A 20,073-nucleotide genomic window follows, 5' to 3' on the forward strand; every position below is an offset into this window, starting at 1 on the left:
CGATCGTGAAGCCGGCTAAAACCCAGAAGAACGGGAAGCCCAGTCAATCTGTAGATGCAATGAAGAAAAGAAGATGCTTCATTTGCGGTAGTGAGGATCATCTAAGTGTTAAGTGTCCGGAGAGGGGAGAAGGTGTTAGGTGTTCCGAGTGCAGCGGATTTGGACATATTGCAGCGAGGTGTACGGCACGACCGAAAGAGACTTGCGTAGTGTCAAGATCCGAAAAGGGGAAGTATGTGAAGGAAGTGGCAATAGATGATTGTAGGTTTGTGGCACTAGTGGATACGGGTAGTGATCTCACGTTCATTCGATCAGACGAGTATGCGGGGTTAGGGTCACCACCGCTAGGTAAATGCAAGCTTAAGTTCGACGGTGTTGGTTCCGCTGGCAATGAGACCTGGGGTGAATTCACCAAGGTAATGACGGTTGATGGGTGTAAACTGCCAATCACTTTGCACGTTGTTTCAAACAAAATATTGACGAAGCACGGCCTGTTGTTAGGCACTGATTTTCTGGATCAGGTAGAGTTACGGGTTAAACGGGGCGAAGTGACTTTCTTGCGGCTTGACGAACAGACTAACAAAGACGTGTCGGATGTGTTTAGAATTAACGTAGTAGAACAGACTGACGAAACAGACCTAACATACGTACAGGAACCGCATTATCGTGAAGCGATTCGAGATATCGTTAGGGGGTATAGGCCGGAGAAGAAGCGAGACGTCGGAATAACCGCAAAAGTAGTTTTGGAAAGCGACAAGCCGGTAGCGCGAAGACCGCGAAGACTGGCGCCGTCGGAAAGAAAGGAAGAAGATGATCTGATGGAAGTGTGGACAAACGAGGGTGTCATCAAATCGTCAGACTCGGAGTATGCGAGTCCGATAGGTGTAGTTAGAAAGAAAGATTTGTGTGTGCGTGTGGCTAGATGGGCCTTGTTACTAGGCGAGTTTAAGTATCAGGTGTGTCATCGGCCGGGGAAAAGTATGCAGCATGTAGATGCTCCGAGTAGGAACCCCCTGCCGAGCACTATGTATGTAACGGAGAGTGAAGACCGGCTGATTGCACGGTTGAGAAGGGCACAGAACAAGGACATTGAAGTCTGTAGGATTTTGGACGCCGCAACGTGCAGTCAGGCCGATGGGCAGGTAGTAAGAAACAATATTTTGTATAAGGAGTGTAAGGACGATGTGCTAATAGTAGTATCGAAGGCGATGCGGGCTCAAGTAGTCAGGCAAGCGCACGAGCGTGGGCATTTCGAGGTTACCAAAACAGAAGCTATGGTCAAGAAGGACTTCTGGTTCAAGGGGTTACGCGAAAAGGTCGAACACGTGGTATCCAACTGCCTTGACTGTAGCCTAACCGAACGAAACATAAGTAAGCTAGAAGGGAACCTGCGAAATTACAAGAAAAGAAGAAAGCGTGCGAAGCAGTACCGAAGGAAGGACCCGCACACACCTCGATTTTATGAAGCCTTGGGTCCTAAACGCCGAAAGTGACGCATCTGATGACAGCGAGATAGAAGGCAACATCTGAGGGCAGATGTTATTGCAGGATGGCCGAATGTAGTATCGTGGACGAAAGGCCTAAGAAATATCGGGCGAACTATGAACAATGTCACGAGAGCCGAGGCGCCGTCGGGCCCATCAATGTGTCATCGGTCTTTTCAAGTGCATAGTTTCGTGGAAAAGACCTACGTGACCCTGGCTACGAGCGTCTGCAGAACACGTATGCGGTGGGCCTAGGAAAAAGGCAATAGAATGGGACAACGGCCAGAGAGGGTCAGTCGAGGAGCAGAGTGCGAGTCGAGGAGCCGAGTGCGAGTTGAGCGGAGACGGAGGTTGCGAGTGGCGTTGCCGAGAGAGTGTGGATTGCGCTGTTTTCTGTACGTTTGGTATGAGTAGTTCAGGTTAATCAACAATCGTCTTTTTCTGTCTGATTAACATCTCTATTGTCCACTCCTTGTAAATACATTATATCACGATATTACATATATATGTACGCTGGCATCGCTATGTTGGTAAATGTTCGATGTTATACGTGTCGTAAAATGTAACAGTTCTATTTAAAAAAAAAAATTTCGTGTCTATGAGTACGTTAAAAGTTTAACTATAAAAAGTCTCATCTGAGCTGTGCTCCTTTATGGAAGGTATTATTGTGTTTGAAAGAACACAATATATAATAAATGTATGTATGTTCTATAATAAATGTATGTTCTTTCGAAAAAAGTTCGAAAATTTTCTTTCTTTTATCCGTACTTAACTTTTTAATAAAATGCACGATTAATTCTTGTGTCTCGTTTAAACAGCTTTTGGTCTATCGTTATTTCGAATTATTTGAACATCCTGTGAATTTACTATTTAATTTTACAATATCATTTACTATATAATTTTACAATTATAATTTTACAATATCAATAATTTACAATAAGTGAGGGAAAAATCATTGAATGTTATATCTAGATGTCTATATACTATTTTAAACAATACTTAACTCGAGATACTCGTTTCGTCTCTTCATGATACTTACTGGCAATACCGAGTACAAATATGATGTTCTTTGAAAATAAAAAATGGATTTGAAAACGTTAATGCACGTTTTTTTTTTTTTTTTATTTATTTGTTGAAATTACAATCAATTCTCGCGTTGAGAATTTTCAGTAATTTTTCTGGCGTGGCGCAGTGACATGGCTGTTTATTTACAATAAGTTAATACTTATTATAGATAGGTATAATTTATAAGTATTATAAGTAAGTGCATATGCTTAATTTGGATAATTAAATGAATCTAACGTTTAGGTCTAGCGGGTAGTGCCTCTTCAGCCTGCGAATCTGGTCCGTCGTATCGAGTAGTCCAGTGATGAGTTTCCTGGAGGCCTTCCATAGTGAGTAGTTGGAGTCGGCTGTGGGGGATAAGCTGGCGAGGTATTTATGGAAACAGTCGTTTTTATAGTTTTTTAAGGTTCTGGATAGCTTTCTAGTTGCGTTGTTTAGTTTGCGTTTGTCATCCGGTGTTCTATGGGTCTCCCATACTCTTCTTAGTCTACGTTTTTCTGCTATTTTTTTTAGTATGTATTGGGGATATTCTTGTTTGCTGTTAGATGGCTTTGTCGGTGTGGAGAGGCGGATTGCGTTTATTATGCTCGTGTTTAAGTATTCCGTGGCTGCTTCGATTTCTTCCTTTGTTTTTAGTGGAGTGAAGGCTGAGGTTGAGTGTGTAAAGACTTCTCTGAAGAGCTGCCAGTTGGTGTGTTGGTTGTGAATGGAGCCATTAGGTGTATTCTCGATGATTGTTGAACTGACTGTTGCTATCACGGGAGAATGATCAGAGGAGAGATCAGCCGAGGAGTTGATCTGGACGTGTCTTGATGGGATACTTTTAGTTATGAAGAAGTCGAGAAGGTCGGGTATTTTGTTGGTGTCAGTGGGCCAGTATGTGGGTTCGTATGTGGTGAGGTAGTTGAGGTTGTTGTTTATTATGCTGTTTAAGAGGTTTTTGCCTCTTGCTGTAACCAGTCTGCTGCCCCATTGGATGTGCTTGGCGTTATAGTCTCCTCCAACTATGAATCTATTGCCGAGGGTGTCCAGGAAGTTATTAAAGTCTTCTTTGGCGATGGAGTGTCTGGGAGGGCAGTATACTGCTGAGGTGATGATTGAGCCATGACAGTCTTCTATTGCTACGTTTGTTGCTTGGAGGTAGTCTTTCTGGAATGATGGAAGTTCGTAGTGCTTAATATTTGCTTTGATTATTATTCCGGTGCCACCGTGGGCCTTTCCGCTGGGGTGTTGGGTATGGTAGAATTTGTAACCATTTATTTTCAGGTAGCTCTTGTCGGTGAAGTGGGTTTCCGATACGAGCATTACGTCGATTTGCTGGTGTTTTAAGAAGAGTTCTAGTTCAAGTTTGTGTTGCACTAGACCGTTGGCGTTCCAGAGTGCTATGCGCCTTGGTTTTATTTTGAGTCGGGGCGTGCTAATTTTTCCACGATGAATGTTAATAGCGATAACAAGTGATTTATTTGCTCAGATTGTTTGTCAATTAGCTTTTCAAGCCTGGAGGAGCTGTCTGTGATAGGTGGGTTGGGGACACTGTTTCGGGGAAGATTCCTTTGGCTGTTCGGGTTATTTTGGATACCTTGTACTGTTTCGGCATAGGAGGTTGAGGTGGACATGAATTTGGTTGGACTGGGTGTTTGGCTGGTTGAGGGGGTTGGGGTAGTCGTGACTTTCAGCGGGCTGGGTGTTTGTTTGGATACCTCTTTTGATCTGAGCTTAGGGTATCTGTTCGTGTATAGTGTTTGACATGCTGGGCAGCCTTTGTAGTTGGTAGGATGGTCCCCTAGCCAATCAGAAATAGCTGGTATCCTATGAATTCTTTTCTGTAATGCTTGAAGTGCTGGATATATATCCAAAGCCCCAAACATATATTCGATATCTTCAACGGCCGCTGAAAATACGAAGTCCGCCCAAGTCGTCTGAAAAAAGGTTTGTATACATTTATTTTGTACCTCCTCTATTAAACAATTTTTTTAATTTACCTTGAAAAATGTGAAAAATCGAACTCTTAACTAAAGATCACTAGCTTTTTAGGAAGAATTTGGATTTTTATTTTATTGTCAGAATTTAATGGATAATTTTAGAAACTTCAACCTTTGGAGGTATTTGTTAATTAAAAATGACAAAACTGGTATTATGTAAAAAAGAGTAATGTGTATCCTGAATCAATGTCGAATGGAAATTAGACAGTTCTATAAAAATAATCCTTCTCACGATTCCACAACTTCATAGCTTAATTAAATACAATTCTTCGGCGATATAATTACAAATACATTTACAGGAATTGTGTAATATGATAAATATCTCGTTAAAGAAATTGAAATCGTTAACTCTAGATTCTAGTATTCTTTCACTTTCATGTTTCCTATGAGCCCTTCAATCGCTAAATATTTTGCAATGAAACACGTATTATTAAACAACATAATCATACTAAATTAATTTAATGTGACTATTTATTATTATTATATAATAACACAGCGATGAAAGAAATAAACTGGTCAAGTAATCTAAGGAACAATAATACGTATCTATGTCAGTGACAGTGAGAAAAATTCAGATGTCTGTACTTAAGTGATTACACTTATAAGTATCATTATATATTATATAAATATGATATTTCGAATGGTATCATTTATCAATCATTAAACAAGAGTGTCATATCCAGAGAAATGATTTTACATATCTTAATCTTTGCTTTGATTACGATAGTAATAATTTCTATCAAACTTGATGAGGAAGATACATGAATAATTATCTAAAAGCTGAAAATCTTGGCAAATTCATTTGTACATAAACTAACAGGAGTGAATTTTAAAGATACACTCTGCTCTCAACAATTAAAGCTGTCTTGTCGCAACAAAGTTTCAATAATTTTTTATGGACAACATGGCCCAGTTTGCACAAAGACTAAAAATTTTAACATTAAATTTGGATAAAAAATCTTACGATAGAAGGAATGATATATCCTCCATTTTCGCCAATAATCTGGTCGAATTTAGTCAAGTAAAATGGTATTGTTTCGTTCAAAAGTTGATTCTTCCTCGCTTCCTTCTTTTCAGGATCCTCCTCCATGCGATAGTAGCAGATAGCTGAAACGTATATGAAACCAACCGTTACGTTCATTTGTGTTTTTCCCCCCAAACGAAGAGAAAATAAGTTGTGAAAGAAGGAGTAGCCTCTCATAGTTCCTACAATTTCTTCATTCTCTTTGCTTTCTTCAATATTGCCTCAACAAGTTCCTGTGGTTCACGATACTTGAAATATATACAATGTTACCAGCGTGGAAATTGTCTTGGAAACTTGGAAAATCTTTCAAGAGGAACAACATTGCTAACTGAGATTCGAGAAAGGAAAGGTAAGTAAATCCTTGCTTCTACTTAGAGCTTTTTTATTTACTTCTGACGAGTAAAGTACTGTTATTAAAATTTGATTAAAAGTACCAAGAATGTCGAGATATAAACAACCATTTGTGGAAAGGTCAGGAGAAGCAGAATTATCGAATAAACGTTATATAACTCTTAGTGATTAAGTAAGAGAAGAGAAACGAGAAAAAAGTCTTTTATCTAGGTCTTAATAAAGTATACTATATTTATCTCCATATCAAGAATAACAACAAGATATAAACAGTCTTCTAGAAATTGAGTAAATATTACATAATTACATCTTGAGCAATATTTTGCGTCTTAGCTTTTGCTTAATCATTATGATAATCTTAAATATCTGTAAATTCTTCACAGACTCTTTGCATCTTCTATACAGGTATCTCATGATCATGTGATAACACACAGGAAGAAAAAATAGAGGAAAAAACAGCGTAAAAAAAAGTTGCGTAGGAGTATCGTCGCACTACATCATTCGACAATTGATGCACGTCATGGCGATCGTTACGGTTTAAAGCAGGCCATCAAAAACACGTTTGTTATCGTACGGAAAAATCTGCGACGTTCCAGCTGTTCAGGTGCATCGAATTGTGAATCATCGGCGGTACGAAGCAAGGCGAGGGGCGTAAATAGAGAAAGAAGAGAAGAGAAGGATTCGCATAAATGATAAAATATAATCGTTCGTTCCTCGTCGATGGCGGATGGATGGCTTTAATCGTGGACGATATCGATACGATTATATTTTATACATTTGAAACAAATATAAAAGACGAGCAAAAACCAGAGATACGATCGTTATGATATTATTCAATCGGTAGCCTATTTACCTCGTTTTTTGTTCACCTTCTCTGTCTAGTAATAATTTTTCGATTCGACTGGCGTGACGTTACGTTGGCGGTGTAAAAACACGATTTTAAACACCTGCGGATAGTTGCATGAGTTTCGAGCGATTCCATTCCCTTCGATTTATATTTATGCGATCAACGCGCGGATCGTTAACGCATTATGCAGACAGCAGATGTTACGTAATCACACATATCGTAATTGGAAATTAGTAACGTTATCGCGTACCAGGATCTTCCTGTCTTTGATCATTGAGTAACACTTCGTTGTCCTCGCTCCTTCCGCGGATAACCAGCGTTTATCATATAGAGACAGGGATTTGCAAAGAATAAAAGTTGTAGAACGTTGAAAGGCGTTGAGAGAAACGTGATGTTATCCCGTTATTCGTTAACGCAACGCAGTTAAAAAAAATCCCGTAGAAAGATTACGATAATAGATAACCTGAGTCGAGTGTTTGTCGGGGGATCTAAAAGATTCTTTCGAGTTGAGCGTCTGAGATTGCAGAGAAGAAAATTTGGAAGCCATCGAATTCGTGATGTCGATAGAAATCTTCAGTTGGAATCGTTGTATCATAACGTAGTCTGCTTATTGTCGATAAGACTTTACTAAACTAAAGGTGACTACTAAAAGTTTCTATCCTCTAAATTCTATCTATGATTCTATAATCTAAAAACTGACTTTTGCAAACAAACTGTAACATTCGCTTAACGGAAAGACATACGTATCTTGTTTGTACTCGTCTTTTCACAATGAATTCTTGAACGTCTGTCTCTGTGGTGAGACAAATGCAAAGTCATCTCATCAGTTACTCACCTTGCTTCAAATCTCCAAGAGTCTCGACGAGCTCGTCGCATATCAACGCATCCCTTTCGTTCCTTCCCATTAGATCGTACATCCTCGCCAAATATCGCGCCACATCGTCAGCCTCCGCTACCGGTTTCCCGTCTACCTCCAGCACAGGCAGCTTTTTATAAGGCATTGCTAAGAACAAACATGGCTCATATGAACATTGTGTAGAGGGAAACGATCGATAGGAAATCACAACACAGCTTCCGAGGCCGTTGCGTTCTTGTGAATAGATGAATCGAAATCATTTCGGTTTTAATCAACATGGCCTAGTAAAGGAATACAGAAATGTCTTCTTTCTCCTTTTTTTCTTTTCTTACGATTACGATGGACAGGGTATCGCGTGTTTTTGACTGTTGGGAAGAACCTAAAGTTTTTAAAATCAAGGATAAAAGATAATACCAGACACGGAAAAAATATTAGAAAATGTACACGGTTCTTGTAATGAAAATTGAAATGCAAGGAATATAAATCGAATGTCTCTTGCGAACGTAATTTTGTGTTTTACACCGACAGGATTGATTTACAGACTTACGTTGATTTTTTGTTTCTCTATCTGCAAGCGACATATAAGATTATATCGAAGTCTATGCTGCGTAAAACTTTTATTATACTATTTACGATAGAAATGTCGCAACGGAAGATCGAATTTTATGTCTGCTTTGTTCTTTCGACTTTTTAGCTATGTTCTTGTTCATTTCCGAACTGATTTCAATTTTTTATCCTTTTTTCCGACAAGTCCTAAAAAGTTTTTAAATTAACGAGAAACGTAGAAGTATTTTTGTATTCCTATTTTAAGTCACCTATTTACGGTTTTCTCAAAATATTCGAAATGCTTCGATTCATTGTAAACAATAAAGATTGCAACACAAAAATTCGAGAATCGTAAGTGAATTAAGTTGGTATTCGATAAACACGATATTACGGAAGCAAAACTTAATGAAAAGTTCGACTTTATTCCGTATGAAATTTTACTTTAAGTAAGTTTAGCCTGCACGTGAAACGAAAGTTTTATATACAGAAAAGTTTGAGTAAATGGTAGATATCTGAGAGTTGAACGATGAAAGTAAAAATCGATGCTTCACGCTTACAATCCTTGTATTGAGGCCACAGTTCTTCAGGGATCCTCTCCTCGGTATATTCGATGCCAGTATATGCAAATATATACCGTATATGTTCCGCACTACCACGGGCATTGAAGGAGATGAGTTTGTAGGTATGTTGGTGGCTCATTTTTCTTGCTCTGTCAACTTATCGAGAAAAATGTTACAATTAACTCGTGTAATTAACAGACTGTGTGCGTGTTTGTGTGTAGAGAGAACAATTTATTTATAGATGGAATAATTCGTATAATACGCAAAATAAATCATTTAGAAGGCTGGAATATGTGTTTTTGAAACAATTAATTATGTCGAAAAATATTCCAAACGAGATATAATTATGAAAAAAATAATAATTAAATGTATGTAAATGTGTGTAATAATAGTTAAATGTATGTAAATGTAATAATTAAATGTAATTAGTTGTGAAAAAAATAATAATGAAAAATAAATAAATGTAAAAAAAGAATTAAATGTAATTAGTTTCTTTTTACGCACGCGATATTATTGGCGATATATGAAGGTCAACTTTATTTTTTTAAATAGATATATTTATACATATATTTATAGATATAAATACATATATTATATAGATATAATAGTATATATAATATATATAATAATATATATGTCGAGTCTGAATCTCCGAGTCCGAGCTCGAGGCGCCCTCCCGGGGAGGGCTCGCGGGAGGTAGCGGTTCTGCGTTGAAGTTCTCCATCGTCCGGTCGCGCGTGGGCTACCTTTATTGTCGATAGTTACACTAGTGACGAGGGCCTCAGGCTTGATAACGAATCCGTGACCAACGGGAGGACAGGTTTCCTTGCTCTAACTCACACGTGCACCACTCCCTGCTCGTAAGGCACTCGACTTCCTTCACCGATCAGCTCTCTAGCAAGACTGCTCGTCATCCCAACGACGCCACCGAAACAAGACTCCGGTCGAGTGTCTCAGTACACACGATCCTCCGATCGACGTACGATTGCTATCGGTTTGGATACTTGCGATTGTTTCGTTATGGCTATATTAGGCTCTAGGTTGCAAGGTTAGGGTGTTGTCCTGAAGTTCCAGAGGGGCCCCGGCGTCCTTTCGTCTCCGACTCGGCCATCCTGACACTTACACATCCTCGTGTGTGGCCTGCTGGCTTAGTCTACCCGTCGGGGCTTCCACCACGCAGGCATCGACCCGGCGCTCGTCCTCGGGGCAATGTTTTTCTTCTCGCCGCGATGGACAGCGAGACGCGATGTGTCCCGGCATGTGGCAGTGAAAGCACAACGCTTTTGGTGGTGCAGCCGGTCGGCTTTCCTCCGGGCGTCGGGGGTCCTTCTTCGGTTCCCACTTCGCCCTCTTGCGGCATTCGAATGTCGGATGTCCGTAAATACCGCAGTGGCCACACCTGATGCAGGGGGCGGGTGACCTGCCTCGTTTGTTTCCGGAGCTCGCTAATGACCTCCACGGCGGGGGCGTTGGCCACTCCGTGTATAGGAAGGGCTTCATTTCTCTTTGGAATTGTTTCACCGATGTGATGTCACTCGTGAGCGCTAGTCGTTTAAAACGTTCATCGCGCGAGCCCAGCAGATGGAGGGCGGTGGCGGCGAGTACCTCTTCCCTGGTTGAATTTCGCCACTTCGACCCCAGGAGGGTGATGATACGATTTCCGTACGCTCCTGGTGTTTCGCCGTCCCGCGGTAGTTCCTCGGCTACCTTGATTAGCGACGCGGCTGCTACTTCTTGGCCACCGAAGTGCGCGGCGAATTGTTCCTTAAAATCTGGCCAGGTGAGCTCGTCGCCGTTCATTATCTGCGTAAGCCAATACGCTGCCGGACCCTCTAGGGCACGGTTTAGGGCAGAATACAGTGCGCTGTTTTTCAGGGGGTGGTCCCTTATGAGCAGGCCGACGGCTGTGCACCAGGCGGCTGGATCTGCGTCCGCGGCTTCGGGGTTGAATCGCGGTAGCGATACCCAGGTTGCCCGGTGTCCTTTCTTCTTCTTGTTCTTCTTCCTCTTCTTCTTCCCTAGCGACCGCTTTAGTGCGCGCACGATACTCTTACGATCCCGTGCCGACAACGTGTGTTCGGATGCCACTTCTGATGTCGAGTCTGAATCCGAATCCGAGCTCGAGTCACATTCCGAGTCCGAGCTCGAGGCGCCCTCCCGGGCAGGGCTCGCGGGAGATTGCGATTCCGTGTTGGAGTTCTCCATCGTCCGGTCGCGGGTGGGGTACCTTTATTGTCGATAGTGACACTAGTGACGAGGGCCTCAGGCTTGATAACGAATCCGCGGCCAACGAGAGGACTATCATATAAAAAGCAACAGGATACACGAAATAATATAATTCTGACTAGGACAACATAAACGCAAGAAGTGTTGATATTGAAAAAAATATTTAATTTTGTATATAAATATTTTCATATTTAAAAAAGTTTCCGGAAGCAGGAAGATTTACGAACAAATAATATCTTAAACCGAATGTTTCATGATCCTTTTCTAATTAGAGTGTGTGACAGCATGTGAGAACGTTTCTTAAAAATATGACTTATTGCAATTACTTAATCGCAATTATAAACGATTAAGACCTTCTCACAACGAGGCAATCTATCCAAAGTATAAAACTCGTTATACTTGATGAGAAAACAAATCTCTACTTAGGTTTCATTTCGTTTCATCGCGTTCATAAAAAGTGAATTTGTATGAACACATCGTGCAATTTAGTAATTAGGACCGTTGATCTCGCTGCAACATAGATGGATAGAAAAAAGCCATTTAAAATGATACAACGTCGGGAAGACAATTATGAAAATTATAAATGGAACACAAGATAAAATTGTTTAAGATTAATTCTTCTTTTTTTTTTTTTTTAATCGCGAGTGTTTGCAAACGAAGTTTAAATCTGTTTACAATGATAGCAATGAGAGGAGGATGTCTATGAAAGTTATAAATGCGATATTGAATAACATTTCTGCGAGTGGGTTTGTTTTTCGTTACAAATGTTTTTTAAACGAATCTGCAATCTGTTGGAAACAACGGAACAGTAACGGACGACTGATAGGGAAATAAAAAAGATCGCGTTTTATTTGAACAGACAAATCTTTGAAATCTATTCGAAAGTCTATTTGAAATGGTACGAGCTCGAAAAGAACGGCGAATACTATAGAAGAAGGATTAATTAAAATTCTTATTAATCTGTACGCTTTGTATATTAAATACCTTGATCGATGCCAAGATAACAAATTATTATACAAAACAGTGAAGTATCCACGTCTGACATTAATATTGAGTATTACCATTACTGTAATTTAATTTTTAACCGATCCTGAAAATTCCTTAGAACGTAAAAAGTATAAAATGTTACTGTGCATTTCAAGATTAAATGCACTGTAATTTAGAAACAGTTATGAAGCGGAAACAAATAATTTATTCAGAATAAGAATTCTACGTAATCATGTTAAAAAAAAAAACGTACTTATAACGCGTTTAAACTCCAAATATGTAAAGACAATAAGGGAAAAAAATTAAACGAAGAATCGTATTTTTTGTAAATTCACACAAGATTTTATCCAAAAAAAATTGGCCTGTACCAATATTTTTATTTGTCGTTACAAGTTACGAGGGTATTAAAAAATTGGCCACGAATGGACCAGAGATAAGAATTTATCAGACTTGCTCTCGTAAATTTCAAGAAGTTGCATCGGATATTCTTGAAAATCTTTGGACAATGGCCTCGATATTTCGCAGCTTCTATCCTCGAAGCGGAAGAACTCGGCGACAGAACTGGAGAAACCCGGTGACCGCGAGCCTTTCACGCTCTCGACAGATTTCTCATCCCTCGTAATCCTCCCGGTGTCACCCAATTTCCACCCTCGTATTGCGATTTGTTGCTTCCAACGAGGCGACACCTTGTCTTGTGATTTCCTTTTTCGTCGCGTGAAACACGACCGAACACTTGTTCAAACACACAATTCATATTTATCTAACTCGACAAAACGCCGTGTCATAGAAACAATAGCATTCTTTGGCTTTTATGTAAATTCCAATAAATTATGATAATGTTCGTGGAGACATTATTGTTACCTATTTTATCTGTCGTGATCCAAATTGATTTGTGGCTACGTATGTATATATATATATATATATATATATATATATTTTCTTTTGTTATATATATATATATATATATATATATATATATATATATAACAAAAGAAAATACAAATATATATATATATACAAATATATATATATATATATTTGTATTTTCTTTTGTTCTTTCTTTTTAATTTATGTGATCTGAGAATTACATTTCTGAGAGTTCGGTGAAATTCGATGCTTTATTTTTATCAGTAGAATCTTCCTTGTCATTGTCAGAGCGCAGACGTTTACGCGTTTACGGAAAGTTTAAGGATACAAAAATACAGAAAAATGTAGAAAATATGCAAGAATATGTAAAATATCGGAAGTACAGTACTTCTAATAATACTTAGTAGCATGCTTACAAACAAATTTCTTTTGTATTTCTTGAAATTGCGTAAAGATTCGCGGTAATTATCGGATTTTTGTCCTCTTTTATCTGCTTTTTTTATTCGCAACTTATATGAGATATGAATTAATATTCAACGACGTGCGCTCTGTGCCACGAAATGAATTATCTCGCGTTAAGACTGCGGCAATTCTTACGTTTGATATTTCATTTAACGAACAGCCGCGCGTTCCTGAGTTTAAAAACCGCCACTCTGAACTTACGCTGAGAATAATATCAGGAAAAGCGAACGAGAGATGATTAGAAAGAAAATGCGAGGAGCAGTGAGGGGGATATTACTAGACTGCGCTTTTTTGTGCAAGTATAGCAGGATGTTTGGGAGTGTAAAATTTTAACGAATGCGTATAATATGAAAAAATATATGAAATATCCAAGGTATAGTTTTATTAAACTTACTTTTTATAATGCTTCGTAGGTAAAACAATTTTCTATCCAGATTCCACTTTCTCAATTATATTTTCAAAAATGCTCGATAAGGAGTACAATTTTCTACCCAGGTTGTACCTTTCTAATTATATCTTCCAAAATTCTTGATAGGTGAAACAATATTCCACCGACGATTTACTTTTTTAATTGTATCCCCAAAAATATGGACCTGCTTAACGTTTAGATATTATTATTTTTTTCGTTGTTACTTGATACGGCTAGCAATTAAATAGTGAGAATAAGAAGAATTGGAAGTGCCATTTTCGAAAAAGAATTTTGTTTTTCCTTGAAGAGGTTGTTTGTATGAAGGTTAATATCACTAAATATGAAGGGAAGTGTAATCATAATAATTCGTACAGTTTTTAACGTTTCATACGTGATATAGGTTGTGTATGATGTATGTTATACGATTAGTTCCCTAAATTAGACTGTGTGCACCATGTGCCAGCAAACTCCCTCCATCGTGCTTGAACATGTGCGTAGATAAATCTGCCTCAATTATCCCATCAGATAAGAAAATCTCTACTGACCTTCTTAAGCAAACTACATAATGGACTTACATATCTTCTCTTAAGATATAAAGAAGATATTTTTTTTATCGTTAATTAACAGATCTTTGAAACGATAGAATAGAGATATCGTAAAATTATATAAAGTATTATAATATGCGTAATAAATAAGTATCGTTATATTTTTCTAATAAATAACATTCCCATAAACAAACAATTTCTCATAAACAGTCGTTTCCCAGAAAACTTTAGTTTCGATACTGGCAACTTTATCTACTTCCGCTCTTCAATTATGAAGGATTAATCTTTACGAAACTTTTGGAACGGCTGAAGATTTCTCACGATGAAACGCGACGAATTCGATACAAACTACGCGGAAATAAAGACAGCTGCGATGGAGGATCGCGGGATTGATATTAATTAATTAATCTGTGGCAACCATTATATCGATTCGTTACGTTATTGCGACAGGCCACGCAACATTTTATTGCTTCTGTTTCTACAATTTAATTACAAAGTATTCAATTTCCCGTTATAAACAAGGAAAGGACTGCAAGTTTGTACAGCTTTTATCAAGATTACGTGCCATTGAACATATCGATTGATTGACTTGTCATGTTTCGTATTAATCGACATCCGATATAGCTATGGGACCTGGAATATTGAAATATTGGGAAGTCAATTATATTCAGGTGTTCTATAGATTTGACGTATAAGCCTTGTAACATGTACTTCTTCATCAGACGTTTACGAGATACTGAACGATGGCTACGCTTGTAGTATCCAAAAATTTTACGTCGATTTATAATCGAAGATTCGATCAAACTATAGATAGATTTGAATATTCTACGAATTGAATTTAATATTAAGAATTTTAGTTGTATAGATCATCGACGAAAGTCTGTTACACGGACCCTTTCAACAGTTCTATACACACTTCTATTATATATTTTATTTTTTAAAAATAACGCTTTGGCATGATCAAGGATCGGAAGTATAAAAAATAATTGTGACAATTCGAGCAGTGAAAGCCTCTAGAGTAACATTATATTGGTCTCTATAGCGACATTGTGGTACCGTGTCATTTTCAAAGTTCTCAGAATTGGTACTGTATCCGATTTCAATGTTTAATATTCTTCCCGGTTCCTGGAAGAATTTCTTCAAAACTACGTTAACCCATGAAGAATCAACCAACAGTTTCTCATAATGCCGTTTTATCCACATCCTTTGAAACTCATGAAATTGTAGAATCCAGATAGAAAAAGTAGAGACGAGGTAAACGCGAAGCTCATCCTTGGAATTGCTTGTCGTGGTGATAATGTTAACAAATAGAATTCGATAACGCAAATTCATTGGGGAAAAGGTGACAGATGAAATTCGCTAACGCAACGTTGCCCGTTAATGGGCTAAGAATTACGCTCCATGGGATTGCTCACTGCATTCTTCGAAACGACCCTCGTAATCCATAGGCTCGTAAACGGCTTCCGTAACCGTAACGAATTTCAATCTTGTTCACGGATCTCTGACCGCTCGTTTCGAGGGTAACGAGGGGGTTGCGTGTTCACGTGCGTGCAACAGAAGGTGTTATCGTGATTGTAAGGCGTGCTGGAGCAGATAAGTCCAATATGCTCGCGGAAATCGTCGAGATTCATTGCCCAAAGCTGGCTGATAGTCGAAATTAACTTCGCCTCGTCCGATTTCCGCGTTCACATCGCTTTCACGATGGTTAGGCGTTTCTTCGTTCGTTTCTAACGCTGAGTTTTTCCGTGTCGCAGTCAACCCATATTTGGATGTGTGTACACGTTGCACAGAAAATGTGGTCGGGGGTTGAAACGCGGACAGAATGGAAAACGGACTATGGGAAACGCCGAGAAAGAGGCGTCGATGAGTTGAAGACACGTCGATGCTGAAGTACACGTGTATCTCGCGTCTTATAGCGAAGGAAGGATACGTGTGAAATTTTAGAAAATATTGGCTGGAAAATGTTCTAACGGACATTGAAGAAACGAATTTAAATTGTAAAAAGAAAAAGATGGTAGCCTAAAGACGTTCCGCTTTCTGTCCCATTACGGAAAACTGCAAAAGCTATGTATCTTGAGAACAGATAAAGTTAAGAAATGAAAAGGAAAAATTCGATTTACTATGTATTTTCGCTATATTTTATATTTACTGTATATTATCGGAATAGCCATCCCTGATTCAGAAAATCAATTACATATATCCCTTGGCGAGAGGGAGTGAGAATTAATCCGATTAATTGTAATGGTGGATCAGCTGGATCCTCATATTCTGAACGTCCAGAGACTCGCTAACTACGAAGCAACTGGTCTGTTTGTGACGCCTATCAATTGTTTGCTAGAGATTAATCTGCTGGTAAGCAGCGTCAAAATGCGACGATAACTAAACCGTCCGAAGATCGAATTATAGCAAATGAAACGCGTCTCTGCGCTAGTCTGACCGATTAACAGGGCCTATGGGGGTGGCTTTCAAATTTGCAAGCAAGGAATTACCGTGTAACGAGCAACTCGTATCGATTATTCAATGGGTTCATATGGAGGCGAATAGAAACTCGAACTCGAAACGTTTTCGACTCGACGCTGAGTATCGCGTTCATCCTTTAAATGCTACTTCAACATGGGCAAACGTTCATTTTGGTAATGTCGAGTTTTCTCATTGAATAATCTTCCGTTCGTCGATTTTACACGCTTAACCGACTAGATAAATTCGATGATTTTAAGCAACGTAATTAATGTAATTGATTAATTTTTCTTAAAGTGTGAACTATGGATGAAAGATTAGAAACCGTGACATTACAGAGTACAAAGTTAGAAATACAGGGGAACTTTATATTTTTCTTCACTGCTGATTAATTTCTTGCTGAACGTGCAACGACTCGGGAAAACTGCTGTTGCCTGTTGCAAACTGATCGTAACGTACATAGATCAAGGAACATCACAAATTTCACTTGACTACATACGTTCGTACAACGAAGAATCCACATAATACAGTACGGCTAATATATCACTATAGAAATCGGATGGTTATACATACGCAACAATTTGGAAGAGTCAATCAATAAATTAAAAATTTGTCCTTAACCTGTCAAATCATAATTATCTCACGTATTCTTGCAACGAACAGGTAAGATACAATCAGAAAAATAAACCGACGTATTGGCCGAAGATATATTACACTACCAAGCAAAATCGTATCGCACTGCGCGATGATAGTGAGTGAGTGAGTAGGTGATGAGTGATGCGGCTATGACTCTTCATTCTACGCATATATTTAACCAATTATACGAAAACACGTTCTTTCTACTGAAATTACTTGGAGTATCTGGTAATATGAATAAATGAAACCTTCGAATGCAAAGTATTAATATTATTAGCGAAAATCAGAAATATAATTTATCAAACGGGATACGTGTATATAGTAAACCAAAGAATACAATGAATTATGCAATAACGACAGAAAGATTAACAGATATGACCAGATCTAATTGTTCAACCACTATACCCCTACATGTTCGAATCCTTGGGCGAACACCAGCAAACAGTTCGATCGATATTTTTCAACCTTCGAATTAGCTGTTATAACTAAAATATTTTCCATCGTTACAATGCATCCTGTCCCCAATTACATCGTTAATTTCGTTTCCGAGGTTCCGCTACAATACTTCGCAACAAGCAATTCAATAATTGAGACAACGACTCGCGTGATGCGCAGCAGTACGCTGGCCGTGAATCAATTGCATCGGATTACCTCGATTAATACGATTTTCTAGGACTACGCTGTATACGCTGTAATGTCGAGTTAATTAATACGATAAAGTGCAATCGCGATCCAATGGAAACGCCTTCATTCTTACTTTTTCGCGCGATTTCACATCGGAGTCTAAGGAAAACGAGCTGCATCTTGCGGCATCTTGCGGAAAAACTGAAATTCATAGGACACAGGAAACCTGGTAAACAATAAATACGGCATGGTTCCACGATATGGACGCAAAATCAATGCTGGATGGCACGCTAATTCGATTGGCGGCTGGACAGGTCGAAGCATAGAGCTCAAAGTGTTTCCTCAAAGTGTTTCCGTTCCCTCATCCTCCCTTCAATAAATCTTGTCTCTCTCTCTCTCTCTCTCTCTCTCTCCCCTCTCTGTCTCTTTTTCTTTCTCCTCCGAAAACTTGATCATCCGATTTGTGTAACGGAGTTTATTTTGTCTTTCTGTTAATAATCTGTTAATACCAATAAGTTGCCTAATCGCGACACTTCTCGAGAAAATTTCTTTTAATCGCAAGGCCGCATAATTTTGACGAAATTCATGTGAAAAGAGTGTCCGGAATTAGGATGAAAAATATGTTTATATTGCATACGTGTATATGTTTCAAAATAGTTGCAATATAGAAATACCTTGTTTGTAAAGAAGATTGACTCTATTGAGATTAATCGTTTGGTTTCTGAAGAGTTCAATGTGAATAAGGTTTTACGGTAAATTGAAAGATGTAAAAATACGCGCGAAAGTGTACAAATATGCAAAGTCTAGCAGCTATTAATAGTTCAGTAAGTAAAATAAATTTCTGTCTAGGTTCTTCTCCTTCGTCGCGCTCTATAAAAACATAAATTTAAATAAATATCAGCAGTGAGTGTAGCGATTTAGTCGATCGGATCTTAGAACGAAAAAACTTGTTTAAAAATGGAATCGATCAATTTAACTTCTCACTGGCTCATTTATCAGTGTTTATGTAACTCTTTCTCCCATTTCCTCTGCGTGAAGCATGCAGCTTGGGAGTTTCGATTCGATAAAAAGTTGCGACTCTGAATATCCTTTGATCGTAAATTGAAGCATGAAAATATCATATATGTCGTATTTCGCTCTGAAACTGGATGAAAGAGGGAAATTGACTTGGTTCTTTCGCTGTTTCATTTTTTTCTTTTTTTCTATCTTTCGGCTATAGAATTACTCTGCCTATGGTGAAATTTGTAAAATTTAGTTGAATGTTACTAAGAGATACGCGATTTATCGATGGAAAGAAAGAAGAGAAATATTCACTCGTCGAAAGCTTAGTAGAACAACGTTTACTTCGCAGATGTAGAACATTTATTTCGGTTACCTATCGGTTGTATCGTTATCGACTTGCCAATCATGAAACGCAGACGCCACCGGCCAGTTTATTCAATAATAAATTATCTGACGCGTCGATTGATCACGAACACATGCTGTCCACGAAATTGAATTGTGTTCCAATCTCTGCATTATAATGTTTATATATATGTTTATGTTTATATATATGTTTTGTAAGGATTCGTTTAGTCGTAAATATGGTTTAGTCGTAAAACAGAATTTTTACACTCAACTCGATTCGCGTAATGGAAATCATAAAATTAACAAAGGACAATTGCAGTTAGATTTAAGATTAGGTAAGTGGCGAATAATGGCTCGTATAATTGATTCTTCTCTCCTTCTTTGAGGATATCTTCGCCATTCTATAGCTTCTTTATTGTTGCAAGTGTGTAACCTTATTTTGTATAAATTAGATCAGTAACGAGGATTTAAGACGAGGATTAATTTAACAATAGCATATGAATTCTTTTCATTGAGATTTTCACACGAGAAACTGATCAGCCTTGTGAAAAATATAAAATTAATATAAAATTCCTCGATTTAATTATTTAAGTATGTAATTAATATTCAGCATGCTAAAAAACGAACGATCTATTTTTCCAAATTTGCAATTATCTATCGCAAGGAATTGTAAAAAGTCACAGGCTCCAAGGTAAATTTTCAAAAGCGTTTGTAATTGTTTTCTGTTATTTTTCTCTGTGCTTGAATTTATGAAGGTGATCAGCGTGGCTCCTGAGCAAATTAAGCTAACAGAATGAAATA

General features: G+C 38.2%; 2 protein-coding genes across 7 annotated transcripts in view; both read right to left on the reverse strand.

The window, feature by feature from the left end:
• Window positions 1-3,946: 3,946 nt before the first annotated feature.
• Window positions 3,947-9,056, reverse strand: LOC117162980 (glutathione S-transferase-like). Its single transcript, XM_076621037.1, has 4 exons — window positions 8,710-9,056; window positions 7,586-7,753; window positions 5,496-5,638; window positions 3,947-4,468 (listed from the first exon to the last, which is right to left on the reverse strand). Exons 1-4 carry the CDS (start codon window positions 8,849-8,851, stop codon window positions 3,947-3,949), a joined length of 975 nt encoding a protein of 324 aa, XP_076477152.1. The 5' UTR covers window positions 8,852-9,056.
• Window positions 9,057-9,222: 166 nt separating this feature from the next.
• LOC117162987 (uncharacterized) overlaps window positions 9,223-20,073 on the reverse strand; it is a 52,484-nt gene continuing 41,633 nt past the window's right edge. For all 6 annotated transcript variants that reach the window (XM_076621034.1, XM_076621036.1, XM_076621035.1 and 3 more), the window contains one exon: window positions 9,223-11,010. In XM_076621034.1, coding sequence (XP_076477149.1) covers window positions 9,832-10,917 — 1,086 coding nt within the window. In that variant the 5' untranslated portion in view covers window positions 10,918-11,010 and the 3' untranslated portion in view covers window positions 9,223-9,831. The remainder of the gene's footprint in view (window positions 11,011-20,073) is intronic.

This window comes from Bombus vancouverensis, chromosome 8 (assembly GCF_051014615.1).
Source record: "Bombus vancouverensis nearcticus chromosome 8, iyBomVanc1_principal, whole genome shotgun sequence".
Classification (NCBI taxonomy): Eukaryota; Metazoa; Arthropoda; class Insecta; order Hymenoptera; family Apidae; genus Bombus; species Bombus vancouverensis.